The sequence below is a fragment of the Octopus bimaculoides genome, chromosome 7 (assembly GCF_046866305.1).
Source record: "Octopus bimaculoides isolate indiv1 chromosome 7, ASM4686630v1, whole genome shotgun sequence".
Taxonomy (NCBI): Eukaryota; Metazoa; Mollusca; class Cephalopoda; order Octopoda; family Octopodidae; genus Octopus; species Octopus bimaculoides.
The window spans coordinates 18984648-19007632 of NC_142934.1; the positions used below are offsets into that span (position 1 = coordinate 18984648).

The following is a 22985-nucleotide window of genomic DNA, read 5'->3' on the forward strand; positions in this document are numbered from 1 at the left end:
GTTTAAATACCTTCATAGTTCCAAATATAATGTCCGAGTCTCAATGTGGTTTTCGTTTCTCCAGGGGCACAGTTGATTGTATTTTTAATATCAGACAATTTCAGGAAAAGTACATTGAACAGAATTTTGCCCTATACCATTGCTTTGTTGATTTAAGCAAGGTATTTGATGCTGTTAATCAAAATGCTCTGTGGATAATTCTAAGGAAAATAGGTTGCCCAGAAAAATTTGTAAACATGATCAGGGCTTTGCATCAAGATATGAAAGCTAGAGTTAATTTTGGTAGTAGGCTTTTTGCCATGAAAATGTCTTTGCCTCTGCATGCATCACTTCAGTTAAATCAATGATTCTGAAAAATCAAATGAGATGGGCTGGCCATATTGTCCGAATGGCAGATGAACGCATACCCAAACAACTGTTTTATGGTGAGCTTGCAGAGAGGAAATGCAATTGATATAAAAGAGGTTTAAAGATGGCATAAGGACTACCGATGAAGTCCGGATTGAACTGGATGGCAAACAAAGGTGTGGAGTGAAGTGAAAGCTTTTGAGGAGACTAGGAATGACATATGCAAGACTCAAGAGAAATTTAAAGACGAATGTTGCAATTGAGAAGATGAACCTCGGTGACCTTTTTCTGTACACAGTTTGTGACAGACTATGCCTTTCTTTTGCTGAGCTCAAATCTCATTTGCAGACCCATGAACAATAAACCTCCACCAACTACTCTGCCTCTATATCTGTACACATCTTTCAATGCTGTGTATGCCATTCGTCGTCGTCGTTTAACGTCCGCTTTCCATGCTAGCATGGGTTGGACGATTTGACTGAGGACTGGTGAAGCCAGATGGCTACACCAGGCTCCAATCTGATTTGGCAGAGTTTCTACAGCTGGATGCCCTTCCTAACGCCAACCACTCAGAGAGTGTAGTGGGTGCTTTTACGTGTCACCCGCACGAAGGCCAGTCAGGCGGTACTGGCAACGGCCACGCTCATCTCGCTCGAGAAACCTCATGTGTCACCCGCACAAGAGCCAGTCCAGGGGCACCAGCAACGACCCCGCTCGAAAATCCTACAACAACCCCACACAAGAGCCATTGGGTCTACAAATCTAACGGAGGCCTCAAAGGACATTTTAAGGTCCACAAAGGTCAGAACATAACTGCAGCCCTTGGTGGTCCAAATCAGATATGCAATCTATGTGGGTGTCTTTTCAATACCTTGGTTTAAAAAGCCATATCAGGTGCCATGATGGATCTAAGGTGTAAGCACAGGAGATGGTCAGACTCTGCATAAGGAGTAGACAACCACTGTATATATACACACACACACACACACACATCTGACTTTCAGTATACTTTTGTCTCTAATAATACTTGAGTTGACATTTATAGTATATCTTCTTTTATTTCAGATTTTCACAAGTAATTGAGATTATCATTTCTCGTCCAAGTTACGTCATCAAATTTATATTTTGAAAACTGCAGTTATGTGTAGAACACCTGTTACATTGTTTACTTCACTTCAGTTAAAATCTGCATTATTTCCTCTGACTTCCAATTTACAATAAAAGCAATTTTATACTATATTCACATATGTCAACTGAATGATTTTTGTCAAGAACTTAAACTTGAAAAGCTGACTAAATATTTTCACTTAGACTGTGTACTAGTTCTTTCAGATCTGGATTTAACTAAATGGCTGGAAATAGTTTAAGGATTTATTTTGATTTTATCCACTTAGCATTTAAATTGGTTATATTTGACCCAAATATTCTATCTGATTTATGTTCAAACTAGCCAGATCCAACCTATCACATCTACTCTACAATGTCATTCTAGAAAATAAACAATCACATCACTGAAATCTCAAAGCTCTGAGATAATGTAGGATTAATTCAAAATAATGTGAATAAATAAGCATCATATTTGACAGAATAATCCGAATGCTAAAGGGTTAAAAATTACCAAATTTAGTTCTGGAAAAGGATTCTATCCTACAAGAAATTAGATTACAAATGTTTGCAGTTGAGAAAACTTCAAATTTAATGAGGAGAGGGAAAGGAAAAAAAATAGGACTATTTTACAGGAAGTATAGGTTTAGAATAATTCTTTGGAAATTTGTTCCAACATGTCCTAACCATGATGGTGGCTAAAACAGACTAAAGAACATAAATCAGAAAAGTAAAATAATTTTTGTGATTTGTAAAAGAGAACATAATGGAAGATGAATCAAAGAGTCAGCTTCTTGGAAAAACACAGCCGGAAAATATTGATTTTTCTCATGAGAAACAGGGAGAGATGGAGAATAAATCCCACTCCAAAGACATTTTTGCGACAAAAAATAATTTAAAGCCAAAAAAATTTCCTCACTCCGGATCAAAGTCTTACCAATGTAAAGAGTGTGGCAGAAATTTTACAAGAAACAATTCTTTATATCGGCACCAGCTTATTCATACAGGAGAGAAGCCATACCATTGTGATATCTGTGGTCGAATGTTTTCACAAGAGAACAGTTTACATAGACACAAGTATATTCACACAGGGAAGAAACCATACCAATGTGATATTTGTGGGAAAAGGTATACTGGGAATAGTGATTTATCTTGGCACAAACGTACACACACAGGGGAGAAACCATACTGCTGTGATGTCTGTGGTAAAAGTTTTACCGGAAATAGTGATTTATCTCGGCATAAACGAATTCACATGAGAGAAAGACCATATCAGTGTGAAATCTGTGATAAAACGTTCTCTACAAGTAGCCATTTATACAGACACATACGTATTCATTCAGAGGATAATCCATCATACCAGTGTAATATTTGTGGCCAAACATTCTCAATCAGTGCTAATCTATCTCGCCATATACGTATTCACACAGGAGAAAAACCATACCAGTGTGATATATGTGGTAAGGCATTCTCTAGAAAATATGTTTTGTTCAGTCACAAAAATAGTCACTCACAAGTAAAACCATACCACTGTAATATCTGCGGTAAAATGTTCTCTTACAGTACTGGTTTAAATAGTCATAAACAGATTCATACAGAAGATACACCATACCACTGTGATGGCTCTGATGAAACATTTTCAGACAGCATTAGTTTATCTTCTCACAAACATACTCACACAGAGGAGAAACTATACTGCTGTGATGTCTGTGGTAAATCATTCTCTGTCAACAGTAATTTATGTAGCCACAAACGTACTCACACAGGAGAGAAACCATACCATTGTGATATCTGTGATAAAACATTTTCTAGGAGTAGCTCTTTGTCTACTCACAAACGTTTTCACACAGGTGAAAAACCTTACCACTGCAATATCTGTGGTAAATCATTCTTTGCTGCTAGTGGTTTATATTTCCACAAACGAACTCACACAGGAGAGAAACCACACCATTGTGAAATCTGTGGTAAAACATTTTCTATGAGTTATAGTTTATCTAACCACAAACGTACACACACAGGAGAGAAACCATATCACTGTGGTGATTGTGGTAAAACATTTACTTACAACAGTTCTTTGTATCGTCACAAAAGGATTCACAGAAATGATAAATAATAATTGAGGCACACCATATAACACTGATTGGAATTTGTGAACGAAAATATTTACAGCTCTCTGACACACTACCATTGTCATATATGTCCATGCATGTGATTGCTTTACTGATTTCAGGAATGTGACCATGTTGGAGTACTGCCTTTATGGATTTCAGTTAATTGCATTGTCAATAGTATTGTACCTTTTCAGAAGGGTAAAAAGCAAGATAGATTGATCTGAACTTAAAGTAACATAAAGGAATATTTCCAAATATTCAGATAACCTGTCAATTAAAGTTCTTAAATATACAAGATAATTGTTATTGTTATTGGAAACAAACTACATTGGTATTTATTGCACAAATTCCACCATGATTAAGTTTCGAATACTCTAAGGGTTTCATCATTCATGTACACTGTTTACATTAATCAGAGTGGTTCCACATGGCCGCAGTCAAATGACTGAAACAAGTAAAAGAGTAAAGAGGAAAATATTCTTAAATATTACATTTACAATTAATTTTGCTTGAGATTAAATTTAATATCCAGCCTGATTTCTAAATCCAAACAGTTATATTCACTGTTGTACTGTCTTTAACACTATTTGGTGGTGTACCAGGTGTTTTACTTTGTTTAGATGATGTTTTAATATCAAAAGTTTTCACAAACGAAAAATAGGTATTATTAATATATATAGTAAAAGGTTGTATGGATATGTGCTCTGGTATTACCACATGTAATACAGTATTAGGTGTGCATAGATAGTTTTGAAAACTATTTCTATACAGTTTTTAATAATACCATTAACATGTCACTACTATGTAACAATAATTTAGTAGACATAACCTCACTTTTGTACTGGGATTTATTAAGATAAAAGATATCACAATGTGCTCACATACACAAAAATAATGATAATAATAATTGTACTACGATAATTAACACCTGATATTTGGATAAAATGTCTTTATATGAAAAAAATAAAACGCATCAGAATGAAATCAGTTTTTTTTTTTTTTTTAAGAAAATGCAAATAAAAGTATAAAATAGTTATTTGTGTTATTTTATCTATAACAGATTTTTTCAGCCTGAAATTTCTGCTATTATAGATATTGTAATGACCAACTGAAAACTTCTCTGTTATTTTCAGTTCTGGATGGAATTTTTGCTGACAGCAGTTGTGTGTAAATTTATCCTATTCACCGACAGTGGTTCTATGCCTTTTATCATTTGTTCTTTTGAAGCATCATGCAGTAAAAGAGTGATGAACAAAATTTTAAAAGGTTTGAACATAAAATAACGTATAGTAATATTTGATACTTTCACTAGAAGCCAGTACTTAGTTTTGGTGTTGGTTCTGTTAAATGAACGACAAGCAAATCTACCACTTAGACAGGATGCCACAGTATCACAGTTTACTTGGCCAAAGTCCCCTTTATGGTTTAATCAAAGGAGAAAAAGCAGTGCTCTTAATTTTTTTGTAACGAATGGGATACTTCTGGGGGGAAATGGAAGAATAAACGAAGTCCAAATGCTTGTAACTGAGTGGATTCAGCTAAAGACACTCAAAGCCGGTTTGTGGTGTTAAACAAAATGATGGGCTAACTCTGCCATCCAAAAACATATAGAGACTTCTATACAGTTTCCATTCACCCAACATTAATCATTTTCATGAACATAGTTTAAGTCAACCTGAGACACTTGTCTAAGATACCACACAGTGGGATTAAAACCAAAAATGCATGATTGCAAAGCAGATTTATTACCATCATGTCCATATCTGCTCCCAGTAACTGGGTAAACTAGAAACATGTAGAATAGTTCGTTTTTGGATTTGGTTTGCAAGATTTTTTATGTGATTTCATGTGTTGAAGCATATTCTGTTGTGTCTGGGGAGAGTCATTTTCTTATTGTGCCTTAAAATTTAACACACTCACCGTCAAGACTATTGATAAGGTTGCAAGACGCAACGAAAATTTGAGGAAAATAAAAATAAGAAATAAGTGGAAATTTTACCGGTGAGTGTTAAATTTTAAGGCACAATAAGAAAATGACTCTCCCCAGACACAACAGAATGTAGAATAGTGTTTTGTTTAAAGAGTACAGTATGCTGGTAGTAAATTTGAAGTTATAACTTGGCTGTTTTAGTATGATAGATATTAGATGAACAAGGATTGTTGTGGTTTAGCACCAGATCAGACCTATGTTCAAAGATGTTCCAGATATTACAACCCCATCTTTCTTTTTGGTGTCTACAGGACTACATTATCCAATATAACCTTTTTTTATCTGGTAGACTGTGATTTGAGAGAGACTGCTTTTGATTTCATCTATGGCTTACACCTTAAAGACATGCAGTTGTCACTTTTGTCCTTTATGATATTTCTAGAAGAAAAGAAATATAATTCAATTGTTACAAACTCTGTTTATGATGTTATTTGATCTAACCTGATATTATCTTGAGCATCTGCAGGTACCTTTCATCCATAACTCAATGCATTTTTATTTATTTCATATGAACTATGTTAATCATTAGCAATTTACAAATTCTTTGATCATATATGCACAGCCACTTTTCACCTCCTCCTGCACAAGTTATGGATTAGTTGTTCTGCATAGATGAAATGAATGAACAATCACTTTAGAACAACAAAATCCAGGTTTGTAATGATTTGCAACTCTTGAACTGTTTATACCCACCGCCTGCAGCATGTCTCCAAAGTGTACAGATTAAATATTTGCTATTACCACCAAGATTAGCATTTGTGATTGGCTTCACCCTATAATAATATCCCATTGGATTTTGTCTCAAAGAAAAACTTTGCATGTGTCAACAAATGTTTTACTTGCTGATTTCTGAAGGAAGGTGTAGTAGTACTTGGCTAGCTCCAAATATCCAATCAATATTCAGTGTGAATAAATCAAATGATTGCACTACAAGAATGTTTTTTTTTTCCCTTATAAACAACATTGTAGAAATATAGCTCTTTCACCTGTTGGAGATATTTCTGTCACGATGACCAACAATTTAGCCACTGATTTCATAGGGATAAGTTCCCACCCACCAACTGTCTGTAATTAAGGTATTTGTTTTAGACAATGATTTACCTAAATTATTCCTATAAGCTTTGTGTGTAAACACCAACATGCTTCAAATGATGCCAGTGTTTTGGCTTGATTTAGACCTCCTTAGGAATAGGCAGTGTTGGACGTTTGGAGCTAGCTAAGAACTCCTACACCTTCCTATAGAAATCAGCAAATAAAACATTTGTAGATACATGCAAAGTTGTTCTTTAAGACAAAATCCAACAGAAAAGATTGCTTTATGAATGTTATGAATAGATGTACATACCATTGTTCTTATTTTCAGTTTCATGTGCTCATAATAATTTAGTCTAGTTAAAATAGATCTGCAAAGTGAAAACATCACATTAATTTAAGAATTAAGACTTCAACTGGAGTGATAATTGTTATTCATAATAAAATAGTGGTATGTCTATGTGTTTGTATTTAGAATGGAAGTAAAAGAAAATCTACAGTCAATATACTTTAGATTAATCCTTTAGCATTCAGATTATTGTCGAGTGTAATGCTTATTTATTCACATTGTTTTGAATTAATCATGCATTATCTCATAGCCTTGAGATAATGACAATGTGATTGCTTATTTTTAGAATAACATTGTAGGGTAAGTGTGAGAGGTTGGATCTGACTGGTTTGAGCATAAAACAAGTAGATTTGGGCCAGATATGGCCAGTTTAAATGCTAAAGTTAACTGACAGTATACAGTTTCAAACAGCAAATTTTTGTTGTGTAAGTGTGACATATAATGACTATTCAAAACTTCATAAAGACCTGAAGCATGGCAAGGTTATTTATCATGTCACTGGGACTCATAAATGACAAAGGACTAAGATCAATGATAATACGATATATAACAGATCTGTCCAATGCATGGCATGGAAAAATGAACATTAACACAGGTTGACAATGATCTATGGATTACATATACCATTTATTTATTTTCATTAAACTAAATGTTGAGACATGCAAATTTACATTCAGCTTAACCATTAAGGTCCAAAGAAATCAAGTCATAAATAAAAGTGTATACAAAGGGATAAATTTCTTTGATGAGATTCATACAGTGAAGTTCAGTCACATAATGTCCTGTTATAGTATCATAAAATAGTTCATTTTTTTGTTTTAAAAATTATTTGTGATTCTTGCAAAACTTAACAACAGATTCTTTGTTGTTTAACTTTTTCATTACCATATTTCAGTTGTTTAAATTAATTTTGAAAAATAATGAAGAATTTAGCAAAATAACTAATTATTCAGCTGATGTTTTTAACATGGCATTTTGATGGAAGGTTTAAATTTAGATCACTTTAAAACAGCAAGTTTGTTTCAAAGAACCAAGGATGGTCTCAAGGATGTTGGTATTAAAAGAGTTTAACAACAAATTATTGTTAGATGTATCAACATTATTATTTGGTCAGGTGGAGGCGCAATGGCCCAGTGGTTAGGGCAGCGGACTCGCGGTCATAGGATCGCGGTTTCAATTCCCAGACCGGGTGTTGTGAGTGTTTGAGTAAAAACACCTAAAAGCTCCACGAGGCTCCAGCAGGGGATGGTGGCGAACCCTGCTGTACTCTTCCACCACAACTTTCTCTCACTCTTACTTCCTGTTTCTGTTGTGCCTGTAATTCAAAGGGTCAGCCTTGTCACACTGTGTCACGCTGAATATCCCCGAGAACTACGTTAAGGGTACACGTGTCTGTGGAGTGCTCAGCCACTTGCACGTTAATATCACGAGCAGGTTGTTCTATTTATCGGAATCAACTGGAACCCTCGACGTCGTAAGCGACGAAGTGCCAACAACTATTTGGTCAATTTTAAAGTTCACTTTACAATTACATGGCTCCCAGTTTGATTTCACTGCATTACATCTTGCTCTAGTAGCTTTTCTTAAGAAACTTTGGCTGACTCAAGCATCAAGAGTGAAACTGTGTAGACTGGAACTGTATGGAAGACTGTGTGATGGACTGTGCCCGGTCTTAGGTCATCACCAGGTTGGCCTTTAGAAGCCTTTGGTACAGAGTCCACTCTGTTATAAGCATTCACATCATTTTACTGGTACGAATATATCTTGATATGCTGCTTCCCACTATGGTAACACAAAATTCATGGGTTCTTCATTTCTCCCATTAGTCTAGCTCTTGTAAAAGGTCATGGGTGCAACTCTTTTCCCCTCCAAAAAAAAAAAAAAAACACAGAAAAAAAGTTACTTAAATCACAGTTGTAAACTTTGTCATCAGTTTGGATATATTTGTGGCTTTATAAAATATTGTAGGGAGTATTTCATCTAATCCAGCAGTATTTTTTACAGTTGGGAAGTTATTTTGTCATGAATCGCTCATATTTTAGGATATACTCAGGGTGAATAAATCAAATGATTGCATTACAAGAATGTTAATTTCTCCACAAACATAGCAGAAATATAGCTTTTCACCAGTTGGAGATATTTCTGTCAATGACTGACAATTTAGCCACTGATTACATAGGGATAAGTTCCCACCCACCAACTGTCTGTAATCAAGATATTTGTTTTTGACAATGATTTACCAAAAATATGATAATGATATTACATCATGGCACAGCCATGATAACCATGTAAAAAGCATACAAAATCTGTTGGATTTCCTTTCATTTCTTTCTGGAGATATCAAAATTCTCACTAAACTTTTGCCTCCCGATCACCAAGACATTTGTGAAAATGTTGAAAATTAGTTCCTGGAAAGTTTTTGTAAGCCTCAGAGGGAATCCTTTACTTTCTCTCTTTTTCTTTTGTTGAACTTTCAGACATTCAGGTCAGCTGCCCAGTCATTGCTTCACCTTTACAGATAAATAGCAATTTAGGGACAATAAATCCATATGAATTTAAAAGATACCGTTTCAGAGGAAGCATTACCAAAGTAATTGGGTTCAATGATTGGGTTCTTCTCCAGAATGAAGATGTTTGCGTTTGGTTACCTGTAACTATAAAACAATGAATTTACCACACAAATCAGTTATTTGGCTTCTCTTCTGTATGAATTTTTTTGTGTCTCGTTAAATGCTTTTTTTCAGAAAATGATTTGCTGCAGACATCACAACTGTATGACTTCTCTCCTGTATTCTGATGAGTATTTGAATGACATCTTTGAGAAAATGATTTATTACATACACTACAATGATATGGTTTCTCTCCAGTATGAGTATGTACATGTTTCATTAAAGGACTTATTTCAGGAAATAATTCACTACATACATCACACTGATACGGTGTCTCTTCTGTGTGGATACGTATATGTGTTGCTAATATGTTTCTATGAGAGAATGATTCGTCACAGATATCACACTGATATGGCTTCTCTTCTATATGAATACAATTGTGTTTGGTTATTTGGTTCATGTCAAGGAAGAATTTACCACAAATATCACAGCGATATGGTCCTTCTTCAGCATGAATAAGCTGGTGTCTATTTAAGGCAGTTTTCTGAGAAAATGATCGATCACATATATCACAGTGAAATGGCTTCTCACCTGTGTGAACACGTTTGTGTCTAGTCAAGCCGCTTCTTTGAGGAAATGCTTTATCACAGATATCACACTGAAACGGTTTCTCTCCAGTATGAATACGTGTGTGATGGGTTATTTGGCTGACACAAGTGAATGATTTGCCACATATATCACAGTGATACGGCTTCTTTTCTTTATGAATATACTTGTGTGTATTTAAATTACTTTTTTGTGAGAAACGTCTGAAGCATATATCACATTGATATGGTTTCTCTCCAGTATGAATAAGTACGTGTTTAGTTAAATTATTTCTTTCAGAGAATGATTTACCACAAATATCACAATGATATGGCTTTTCTCCTCCATGGATGTATTTGTGTGTAGATAAGTGACATTTTCGGGAGAAAGATTTACCACAGATATCACAGTGATACGTCTTTTCATCTGTATGAATATGTTTGTGTCGAGTTAAGCTTCCCCTCCGAGAGAAAGTTTTTCCACAGACTTCACAGAGAGACGCATTTTCTCGCATATGATTAAATTTATGTGCTGTTAAAACTCTTTTCTGAGAGAAAGTTTGACCACAGATATCACAAGGATATCGACTCTCTCCTGTTGGAATACGTTTATGTTGAGATATCAAACTGCTCATTGTGAATCTTTTATTACAAATATTGTAATTATGAAGAATTGATCCTCCTTTGGTTTACATTCAATTAATTTATTTCCAATTATGGATGACTTTATATTGATATCAGCAGTATCATTACGTAGGTCTTCTTCAATCTCTGATCACTAAAACCAATATTTTATGGCTTTTTATGCAATATTTTTCCTTCAAATCTTCACATTTTCACCACACAGCAGCAACAACAACAACAAAATAATTTTCGTTCTTTCCTGCCAACAGCCAATAACAAGATGGCTTATAAGTGAACAATCATTCCTGAGATAATTATTCCAAGAGATGTAATTAGGATAGAATTCTGTCTTGCAATGAAAAATCAGGAAGTTTAAAAAAAAAACACAAAAAATAGTTCCACTTATCACATAGATTCTATATGAAAATTCCCATCAAGAAACCGAATGTATATTTATGGTAAATTAGTTTAAGGTTTATATACAAAATCATTAAGAGGATGTGTTGAAAAATGGAGGTCAAATCTCAAATACTGTGATACAAAGTACTGAAGAAATTCCCAAATAAATAGTGATATATGCTGTATCCCAACAAACCTATGGCAGTTTGATAAAATGGACATTAAAATATAAAGGATGATGATGAATTTAATCCAGGATTTGAATGAACAGCTTTATACGAGATCTTCATAAAAACCACTGTTTCTTCTTCAATTAAGAATAATTATGTTGATGTATCTTAAGTGAAATCTTCATGTTCATAATACCACTTGATATCCTAAAATAAAAAAAACAGTATATTAAAAGAGTGTTTGATATTAACTTGAATATTATAAAATAAAATACAAGATTACTCCATAAAAGTATGTTCTACTAAGTCTCATAAACAAGCTGCACTAATTCAATTTGCAATTATTTGATTGATAGAAATTACTAACGAAGAAGCCCCCAATGATGCAATTTGATTGGTGGAGAACTAATTCTCAAAATCTAAATGCAGATAGATCTTTCCAAATTATTGCAATATACAAACACCAATATCATCTCATAAACAGCAAGAATATATTTTTACTAACATTATGTCTAGAATATTTACAAAAAGAGATCGATAGAATAAGTACTAGGCTTACAAAGAATAAGTCCTGGGGTCGATTTGCTTGACTAAAGGCGGTGCTCCAGCATGGCCGCAGTCAAATGACTGAAACAAGCAAAAGAGTATGTATAAACAACTAACATTTGTTTTATAAGTGTCGGAATGTGTATCGTATACAAGATGATATTTTTTCTGGATGCAGAAATGCCATTAGAACAACAAGAAATACTGGGTAAATTACCTTTACAAATCAGAAAAATTTGTCTGCATTCGGAAAAAATATTTTCTTATTTGTATCATACAACAATTATTTATCTGAACAACTTAATTTTATTTTTCAATTGGTTATTTAATCCTAGTGACTTCTAACAAGAAATATAATGTTAGTGAATTACATTTCACTGCAACATTTTGTTGATGATTTACTTTGACAGCTCACTAAGCAAAAGCACTACAACATAATGTTGATTCATTTTCCAAAGAACTTTTGGATTCACCATCACTCTGAAAAACACTTAATTTCTGCTTCTGCCACCTCTAGGAACTCCCAACTATCTCCCACTAATCAGCGTTAAGGACAGAGAGAGCAGTACAAAACTTTATCTATGATACCACGAGAGGCAAAGACAGTGGGGATAACCAGTCCAAAGCAAGTAACTCCTTCTGTCGCTTCACCACTTCAAAAAATTGATAATTCTGAGTGAAGAGCCTTAATGAGATATATTTGTACCATTACTCAAACATAAAGGAGAAAAAATGCAATATCATATGCAGATGAACAGATGAAAATAAAATTCAATATTACAAATTTTAAGCACTCATCTACCAACCCTCTAACACATTACTGTTCAGATACAAAGACCCAGGACGATTGCTGTCTCAGATTTAGAATATGAGAGACCTGGTAATCATATGTGACCTAGTAAGTAATCTTATGTGATATGTGAAAGACTTGGTGATTACAAATAAATAATCTGATGGTCCGACATCCAGAAGATTGGCTTTGTGCAGTGACTGAAATAATGAGAGAGATTGAAAGTTTTAAGACTCTACTCCTTTCAGCAAAGAAAATAATAATATGCAGTGGTTTACTAGGGGAAGTCAAAAATTATCTGCACTTTCACCAAAACTTTCTTTAGGTTGGCTACACTGCCTTCAGTGCTCGCATCTAAAAGGTGGTACTCTTATGATTATATAACTGAGGTTTGACCTTGATCACTCCAGTTTTCTTTCTTGTATTACAGAATAAACCTGGTTGCTCCACTGGCAGTGTGCACCAAGGAAGAAGAGAAATCAGTGTTCTAATTTCTTTGATCTGAAGGTATGTCAGGGACTGAAATTCGTTGCAGGCTTTCAGGACAATATGGGGAGAACATTCTACTGTGTAAAAGTGTGTATAAGAGGATCAAGAAGTTTTTAAATGGCTGGACAAGCATGAAGCAGAAAGAGGGAACAGGATGCCCATCAACCTCCACCACTAAAATGAAGATTCAACAAGTTTGAAAGATGGTTCTGGCAAACAGCAAGTGACCATCGATGAGGTTCTCTGCAAATTAGTCATGGTTTTGTATATGAAATCATCCACGACAAGCTTCGCTTTTGTAAAGTCTGTTTAAGATGGGTGCCAAGAGAGCTTACCCAAGTGCTTAAATGCAATCAAGTAGAGATTTGTCAATGCTTACTAAACCAATGCAACAATGAAAGGTGAAGCTTTTTGGGAGAGAACAGTCACAGGAGATGAGGCCTGAGTCCATCACTTTGAGCCAGAATCTAAAAGGCAAGAATTGCCAGCAAAGAAGAAATTGAAGACTCAACTTTCTGCAAAAAAAAATGATGCTCTTTTTTGAGATACAAAAGAGCTATACTGGGACATTACTTGGAAAAGGAGTTTATAGTCACAAGTGAAAACAGCAAATTGCACCAAATGCTGTTGTAAAAGCAAGGGTTATTGTTGCATGGTAATGCATGCTCACACCATTAAAAAATGGGTTTTGAGTTGCCCCGAAATATTGAATACAATATTCATATATTTGTTTTGTGATTTACCTTGCATTTACTTTGCATTGTTTTGGCCTTACCCACAATCCTTTGTACAATATATACTACACAATGCTTCACAGTAATTATTCCATACATACACGTGTGTGTGTGTGTGTGTGGAGGCGCAATGGCCCAGTGGTTAGGGCAGCGGATTTGCGGTCGTAGGATAGCGGTTTCGATTCCCAGACCGGGCATTGTGAATGTTTATTGAGCGAAAACACCTGAAGTTCCACAAGGCTCTGGCAGGGGAATGGTGGCAAACCCTGCTGTACTCTTTCACCACAACTTTCTCTCACTCTTTCTTCCTGTTTCTGTTGTGCCTGTAATTCAAAGGCTCAGCCTTGTCACACTGTGTCACGCTGAATATCCCCGAGAACTACGTTAAGGGTACACGTCTGTGGAGTGCTCAGCCACTTGCATGTTAATTTCACGAGCAGGCTGTTCCGTTGATCGGATCAACTGGAACCCTCGATGTCATAACCGACGGAATGCCAACCACCACCATATATATATATATATATATATATATATATATATATATACATACATACATACACAAGTGAGTAGACAAACAAAAGGGCACTCTACACATTTAATGGGGGTTATATAGATATATTTCAAATTTAATAAATTATTATTACCATTATTAAATATAATAATAATAAAGTGGCCAGCAAGCTTAACCTAAATAGGCGAAATATAAACAAATAAACAATGGTACCAAAATACCAGCTTGCTAGAACACTGCATTAACTGTGCATGTTTATTTATAGTGAGAGGTTTGTGGCTTCGGGGTGTTGACTCCTATTTCTAGGAGTGTGTGTGTATGTATATATATATATATATATATATATATATATTTGTTTGTTTATAGTATCAGCTTAAGAGCTGCGGCCATGCTGATGCACCGCCGTGATATATATGTATGTATATTTATATATATATATTTTTTTACATATATATATATATATATATATATATATATTCATTCTTTTATTCTTTTACCTGTTTCAGTTATTTGACTACGGCCATACTGGAGCACCACCTTTAGTCAAACAAATCAACTCCAGGACTTATTCTTTGTAAGCCTAGCACTTATTCTGTTGGTCTCTTGACCGAACTGCTAAGTTGCAGGGACGTAAACACACCAACATCAGTTGTCAAGCGGTGATGGGGGGACAAACTCAGACACACAAATATATATATATATATACACGATGGGCTTCTTTCAGTTTCTATCTACCAAATCTACTCACAAGGCTTTGGCCGGCCCGAGGCTACCCAAGGTGCCACACAGTGGGACTGAACCCAGAACCATGTGGTTGGTAAGCAAGCTTCTTACCACAGCCACTCCTATCATCCTCATTTAATGTCCATTTCCCATGCTAGTATGGACTGGACAGTTTGACAGGAGCTGATAAGTTGGAGAACTGCACCAGGCTATGTTTGTTTTGACATGGAGTTGAACAATTTTCAATAATTCATCTCATAAATGAATGATCAAATAAAATATGATTGCTTTGTACCTAGAATAATTTCTATTATTTACTTGAAAATTAAAAAAAAAAGAAAGAATCCCAGTATTTTAAAGCAACGAAAAGTTATTAGTTGATTAAATTCTATTAAATACTTCAAAACAACAGAACTGTTAAGAATGTAGTGTACTAAAAACCGTAATTTCTTTTTGGATATCTACTTAGGGTTGGTGAAGGAATGCTTCCCTTCTTTTCCGTAATTTCTCATTTTTGACTTTTTGCAAATCTTATTCTTCAGGTTTATATCACGCATATTTTTGAATAATAATAAATCTCAGATGTTTAAAGTATAATCTGAATAAAGGTGTGAGCGTGTGTATAAGACGAAAAAAAAAAAATCACACATTAAATTTTTTTTTTTTTTTTTTGCAGAATCCCAATTTATGATGCTTAAAATATACACATCCGAAGAAATCACGGCTTTTGACGCACAAGATAATTCCAATTATAATCTTCAAGAACACTTATTTTGTCCCATTACAAAAAAAAAAAAAAATATTGATACCGAAATGCGGTAAAGTACCTAAGAAAAAAAAAACAAAAACGGCAACAATTTCCAAAACTTATTTTGTGGAAACCATACGTCTATTTGATGGGAAACTGCCACACCCTATTTTCAATAAAAGATTCAATTAATAAAACCTGTTTAGGAGAAAAACAAATTTATTCCTATAGGAAAAAAAAAAAGAAAAAGGAAAAACAAAACAAAAACAACACCACTACGTTTTAGTTTGAATGTGGTAATTAACAGTTGTTTTATAAAGTAAGAATTTTAATTAAAAGACACCTTATATATATCGAGGATAACCAGAATTTTGTTCATGGAACCAACCCAGTTGGAGAAAATCAGTCTAAGACAAACGAACCGGTCGCAGCACAACGCTAAGAAAAAATTCTTCCGCCGGCCGCCAAAGAAAATATATAAAAAAATTAAAACCCATCTGAATAAAAGGCCTGACTAATCCAACCAAAATTCATATAGATTCCCCAATTTCTTTAATTCTTAGCATTTTCAGCTAATTTCATTGTGTAAGAATAAACAGACGTTGTAGAAACACTTGAATAGACTAATAAACATTGATATACATGTATGTTAATAAAACTGACATACATATATGTAGATATTAGATGTATATATATAATACTTACAAATCAATATAAGTGCGAATATATATATGGCAGATGTCCTAATAAGGTCGGATTCAGTCTGCGAGAACAAACTAAGACCTCACCACACAACTTCCCGATCTTAAAAAATGTTTATAAACAACAAAATCTCGAAGTAAACACGATCAATGGCTTTGTGATGCCAATTACTACAGATCTCGACAGAAGTCTTATCTCACATATGATAACCTTGTCATAAAAGAGGAAGCGTTGGAGAATAGCTATGAAAATAAAGGCAAAAATATATGAGGGGAACTAACTCTTTCTTTATGTAATAGAGAGAGAGTAGGAGGAGAGTAGACAATAGAGATATTTGGCAAAATCAGATTAAAATAGTCATTGAGTTTTCCTATCCTCACCGCATCTAATATTAATTAGATTCTCCGCCTCACAACATTAAAATGCGAGCCTTGTACTTGGTTTATGAGATTTGTTTTGGCTTAATGGAATATCAATTTGTTTATGGGAGTATTTTTTGTAATGATTTAATACATAATATTCATTTCATATTGAAATAGTACTTTCCTTTCTTCACCAGATAAGTATTAATAATTAATTTGATTCCACCCCCTCACTCATTACATTAAACAGCAGGCATGACAAAGTATTAATTTGTTCACTGAATATTTTACATTTACATTTTATGAGTGGGGTTGTTCAATATTTTTAACAATAAAGTTTATATAAAGGTTGAAAAAATAAAGCTAATTATTCAGTTTCTTAGTTTAAAGTTTAAATAAAAGGTTTTGTTCATTTCTTTTCTCCAACAGTCATTTTCTCACTTCTAAACCCAATCACTACTAAACCATATCCATCTCTGCACTTGTTAAGCCTTCCGACCCTCTGCTTTGCTTCATTGCAGAACTCTTCAACACAGAATCACATCCTACACTACACCAACCGTATTTGACCCAATGGCATTTGAACTCAGTGACTGGTTAGAGTTCTATGAGTTTCATGCCACTTATCCCTGGTATCACATATTTCACTTTTGAGCCATCAAAAACAGTTAGGTGGGTGACTGAAACTATCCTTTAGGGCAGTGGTCCCTGACTATTGGGCTGCAGACTAGTGCCAGGCCATGGATCACTTGGTACCAAAATGCACAGAAAGAATAAATTTTCCAATTTTTGTTTCTATTTTATTGACTATCACAATCTTCAGGGTGTTTTATTTTGAAAAATTACTACTTCCACTTCCATCTATGACTCTTGCCCCCACTTGTCTTAAGTTACATTTTTTTTTTCATACACCAATAATTTTTTTCTTATGCACGATATCCTTGTCTGTGGAAAAATAGTCTTGCATGAAACGGGTCTATAGTGCAAAAAAGGTTAGGGATTGCTGCTTTAAGGTATACCCAGTCACATCCTATACACAATAAAATCTCAAAGTCCCAAGCCCACATAATAGTTTACTCTTAGCTTTGCTATATCTGTTTGAGCAGAAAACAAGGCATCCAATGCCTGGAGTCTTCCCCATTCCTCCAAACTGGGAGACATTCATCCAGCAGCACAATTCCTTTAAGACTATTATCTGGTGTACAAAAGATGCCATCAAGCTTTCCCACTTTCCAAACTAGAACTAATCCTTCGGTTTCTTGTCAAAAGAATCTTGACCATCTTTGCAGAGTCCTCTTTTCCTCACCTTCTAAACAATAACGGCTCTGCAAACACGACTCCAATGGAAAAAGTTTCTTTCACCTCCTGGACCAGTAGCTTCCCAACTGATCACATCATCATGGCATGTGTTGAAAGAGCTCTTTCTATTCCATTCTCAATCAACTCTGGTGTTCCTCAGAGTTTAGTTTTATCTTTCACTTCCTTCTTAATACGCATCAATAACCTATTTTCTGATACATCTAACAATGCTAATGACACAATTCATAATTTCCTAATTCCCCAACCATTACATCATTTGTAAGCAACTGAGACACCACATATCAAGTCTGCACAGAGAAGTTGAGAGAATTGACCATGCCACCCTGGTTTCATTTAATAGCAAAAAAAAAAAATGACTAAGATACCAATATCAAGAAAACTCCACATTTCCACAAAACACAAATGGCATTCAATTGGAGCCCTTAAAAAAGGTAAAGACCCCCCTTCGTCATGAATGACCATGGGATTACACCTAGAAAGTTCCCCTCTGAAGCACATGTCTGAACAAGCCTGTTTATAACCAGCAACCACCCATGTCGTCCCTCTCCACACCACCAATGTTATTGAAGGGAAAAGCAAAGACTGATACAGCTTGGCACCAGTGATGCTACAACTCATTTCTACAGCTGAGTGAACTGGAGCAATGTGAAACAAAGTGTCTTGCTCAAGAACACAATATACAGCCCAGTCCAGGAATCAAACTCACTAACTTATGATTGTGAGCCTGACACTCTAACCACCGAACCATGTGCCTTCACTGCTGGGTGAATGTTTCTTCAGTGGGAGCCCTTACAACCACTCCAAATGCTGGGCTTCAGTTTCACCAAGCATCTCTCCTGGATGCAGCACATCCTTAGCACAGCATGGACTATATCCCCCAAAAAACTGGCTCTTTACAAAAAAACGTCCATAGGGTGGTCCTATCACCCAGTCTAGTTATTTGTTGAGCATACTTTTTCCAGAAAAATGGATATTTTTTTGAAATTTTCTACAAATATGCTTCAAATAATGTAGATTCTGATTACAACAGAATCTATAGAGGAAAAAAAAAATTTTCTAGGGGGTGGTAGGGGAGAGGAGTTTCAGAAAAGTCACGAGTCGACTTTGTTTCCTCATAACTTTCAGAAAAATTGGTATTTTTTAATGAAATTTTCTACAAATACTTTTCAGAATGAGTAGATTACGATTACATCAGAATTTGATGTAAAAAGAAAAATGGTGAGCACGTACACATACATACCGACACACATTACACATTTTTCCACAAATTTCAAGTTTTATTTTGTATATATATATATGACGTGTTAGTTTGCATGTGTGCGAACCTGTAATCTACACACTCTGAAAGGTATTTGTAGAAATAATTTTCATTAAAAAATATCCATTTTTCTGCCGACTCGTGAATTTTTCGAGACTCCGCTCCCCACTTGAGGAAAAAGTTTTTCACAATAAATTCCGATATAATCGGAAGCTACATCATCCGAAACGTATTTGTAAAAAATTTCATTAAAAAATACTTCTTTCTCTGGAAGTATACAACATTTGCAAATTGACAATTCATTTCGAAAAATAAACAAACATTGTTTGAAAGTCTACGGAAGACTCTAAGTTCAAATCTTGCCGAGGTCAACTGTCTTTCATCCTTTCGGAGTCAATCAAAATAAAGTACCAATCCAAGGTGGTGGATTAATAAAACTAAAAAACGTGGATCCGGATACCTTGCGGTATTGTTCCGGTTCTTTGCATTCTGATTTCAAATCCCACTATGACAGACTTAACCCGTCGCCCGGTTTAATACCATCATTTGGCACCTTGGTTTATCTTTAGGTGATCCACTTTGTTGCAAGTATTCGGACCAGGCCTCTAGTTTGAGATCCTCTACTCCTACCAATCGCAGAGACCCTGTAACGCATCAGGGGCACTGCCTTTCTTCCTGACTAAAAAAAAAAAGATAAAACAAAAAGAATTTAATTATTCGTTTCGCTTGCCCAGGAATTATAGAAATGTTCACTGAATAATTAACATCATAATAGAAAATCGAAATATAAACTGAGACTGGAACAAGTATCAAAGAATGAATGATGGCACCAAAAGACAGACAAGCCGGTCAATGCACAGCGTCAAGTAAAATTCTTCCGCCGGTCGCTGCACAACATCAATAAAACAAATTCTTCCGCCGCACCCCCCTCCACCCGAAAAGAGAGAAAGAAAACTCATCTTATATTCCTAACTAATCCAACTAAACAAAAGCTTTAATCTCAGATAAAATTTGCTCTTTATTTATTTATTCTCTTTCATTTAACTTCTTTGTGAAATGCAACTTGTAAAACGAAACATAGTTACACTATTAAATGGACTATAAGCATTGATATATTAATCATACTTACAAATCAATACACACCGAATAGGAAATATGCCAGATGTCCTCGTATGATCAGTCTGCGAGAGCAAGCAAACTAAGTCTCATCACACACAACTTTGTGATCTTGAAAATTTTTAGAATCAACAAAATCATAAAGTAAACATCAATGCGTTTGAGATAAAAATTACTACATATCTCCACACAAGTTTTTAGCTCACTTATGACAAACCTTGGATGAATGAATGACGGAGAACGTCTACAAGAACTGTCAGGGGAACTAACTCTTTGTTTATGTAATATAGAGAGGGAGAGAGATACAAATAGAGAGGGGTGGAGTTAATACGTGTATATGTGAGGGAGTCAAAGATACACAGATAGAGAGAGGAAGAAAGAAAAAACGTGTATGAGATTGTGAACAACAGAGAGACGGTTCTTCCTCTGAAATAAAGCACTGTTAATCTTTAACGTGGAATTAACGGATGCTTAGTGTTTCTCGAACTTTTTAAACTCTTGCTCCTTTACTTATACTAACATTCTTTCAACGTACCCCCTTGTTACAGTTGCACGAAAAACACGCTACAAAATTTGCTGCTGACAAGTTGGTTACCATTTGATAAGTCGCTTTATCAACATATGGAATATCAAAACATCATTTCGACCAATATTATTTCTAATATAGGCACAAGGCCTGAAATTAGGGGGAGGGGTAATCGATTACATCGACACCAGTACTTATTTTATCGACACTGAAAGGATGAAAGGCAAAGTCGACCTCGGCAGAATTTGAACTCAGAAACTAAAAGATGAATGAAATGCCGCTAAGCAGTTTACCTGGCATACTAACGGTTCTGTCAACTCGCCGCCTTATTTCGACTACCAATATTAGTTCCAAATTTTGACACAAAGCGAGCAATTTCGGGGGAGGGGAGTAAGTCGATTACATCGACCCCAGTATGGTACTTATTTTATCAACCCCGAAAAGAGGAAAGATAAAATCGACCTCGGCAAAATTTGAACTCAGAACACGAAAACGGATGAAATGATGCTAAGCATTTCGCCTAGCATGCTAACAATTCAGACAGACTGCTGCTTTAAAATTTCAATCACTAATATTACCAAATGATTTGTTAATAGAGTAAAAATTTAGAATATTTTTGGAAATTATGACATTAAAAACTGTACCTATTCCTCCCCGTCCTTTTGTGCCCAACTCCCGGGTTAACAGCAACAGGTTGAGTAGCTTTGGTTGTGCTAACGGAGAAATGAATGGATAATGTAATCAAGGTAGACAAATTATGCATTAGACTAATGAAATTTAGGTTAGTCTTACGCAAAAGAGCAAGAACATTTTCAACAGTTAGTCTCTGCATACACACCACAAACAGGGCTGGCAGATGAGCATTTTTATGAACCATGTACAAAGGTGCTAGAGTGCTGGTGGCACATTAATTTAATAATAAAATTATATAATCTTCCAAGAAAAGAATTCATTCCTTTGATGGGATTCACTCAATGGAATTCAACAGAAAATATATCACATATAATATCCTGTTTTGGTTTGACAGAGTATTTAACCTTTCTTGGTTACATAATTATTCTCCCTATCATAATGACATAATGATGTATTACTGATGTGTGTGATTACATTCGTTAATAATTTAACCAAACATACTCTTTTACTTGTTTCAGTCATTTGACTGTGGCCATGCTGGAGCACCGCCTTTAGTCGAGCAAATCGACCCCAGGACTTATTCTTTGGATTCCTAGTATTTATTCTATCATTCTCTTTTGCCGAACCGCTAAGTTACGGGGACGTAAACACACCAGTATAGGTTATCAAGCAATGTTGGGGGGACAAACATATACACACACACACATACATATATACGATAGGCTTCTTTCAGTTTCCGTCTACCAAATCCACTCACAAGGCTTTGGTCGGCCTGAGGCTATAGTAGAAGACACTTGCTCAAGGTGCCATGCAGTGGGAATGAACCTGGAACCATGTGGCTGGTAAGCAAGCTACTTACCACAACAGCCACTCCTGCGCCTATACAAATAAATCAAATATATTATTCATACACCTACCAAAATGTTTGGAGAAAATACAAGTGATAGAAACTGTTTATAACTTGACATCAATTTGATATTTGACACGTATTAGAATTACTTGCAGAAAACAGAAATGTTTCCCACTGTTCTAGGTTTAGATTGCTTTATCACAGACTTTAACTGTGATAGAAAAACAAACGATATTGCTTTTGCTAATTAATGTGTAATGAAAAATCAAAGACATAAAAAATAACAGATTCTCATACAAATGATTTTTATCAACATTTTAATTACATAATTAAGGAATTTGTTTCACATTTTAGTCC

At 35.0% G+C, this 22985-nt stretch overlaps 2 protein-coding genes across 12 annotated transcripts in view; one reads left to right on the forward strand and one right to left on the reverse strand.

The window, feature by feature from the left end:
• Window positions 1-16058, forward strand: part of LOC106881366 (uncharacterized) — a 110325-nt gene extending 94267 nt beyond the window's left edge. For 7 of the 9 annotated variants that reach the window (XM_052969298.2, XM_089354899.1, XM_052969296.2 and 4 more), the window contains one exon: window positions 1414-4597. In XM_052969298.2, the coding sequence (XP_052825258.2) occupies window positions 2219-3565 (1347 nt within the window). In that variant the 5' untranslated portion in view covers window positions 1414-2218 and the 3' untranslated portion in view covers window positions 3566-4597. Of the gene's footprint in view, window positions 1-1413; window positions 4598-15789 lie in introns of those variants that run through there. The other 2 variants (XR_016242545.1, XR_016242546.1) reach the window with 1 other exon arrangement.
• Window positions 7531-22305, reverse strand: LOC128248328 (uncharacterized). Of its 3 annotated transcripts, XM_052969303.2 has the most exons (3): window positions 16567-20428; window positions 11880-11947; window positions 7531-11527 (listed from the first exon to the last, which is right to left on the reverse strand). In XM_052969303.2, the coding sequence occupies exon 3, from the start codon at window positions 10760-10762 to the stop codon at window positions 9617-9619; it is 1146 nt and encodes a 381-aa protein (XP_052825263.1). In that variant the 5' UTR covers window positions 10763-11527; window positions 11880-11947; window positions 16567-20428; the 3' UTR covers window positions 7531-9616. The 3 variants fall into 3 exon arrangements, with proteins under 3 accessions (XP_052825263.1, XP_052825261.1, XP_052825262.1); XM_052969301.2 differs by lacking the exons at window positions 11880-11947; window positions 16567-20428 and adding an exon at window positions 20633-22305; XM_052969302.2 differs by lacking the exon at window positions 11880-11947.
• Window positions 22306-22985: the final 680 nt, after the last annotated feature.

Excerpts from the sequence above, each read along its gene's own strand:
- LOC128248328 (XM_052969301.2), bottom strand. The coding sequence starts at position 10,762 with ATGAGCAGTTTGATATCTCAACATAAACGTATTCCAACAGGAGAGAGT.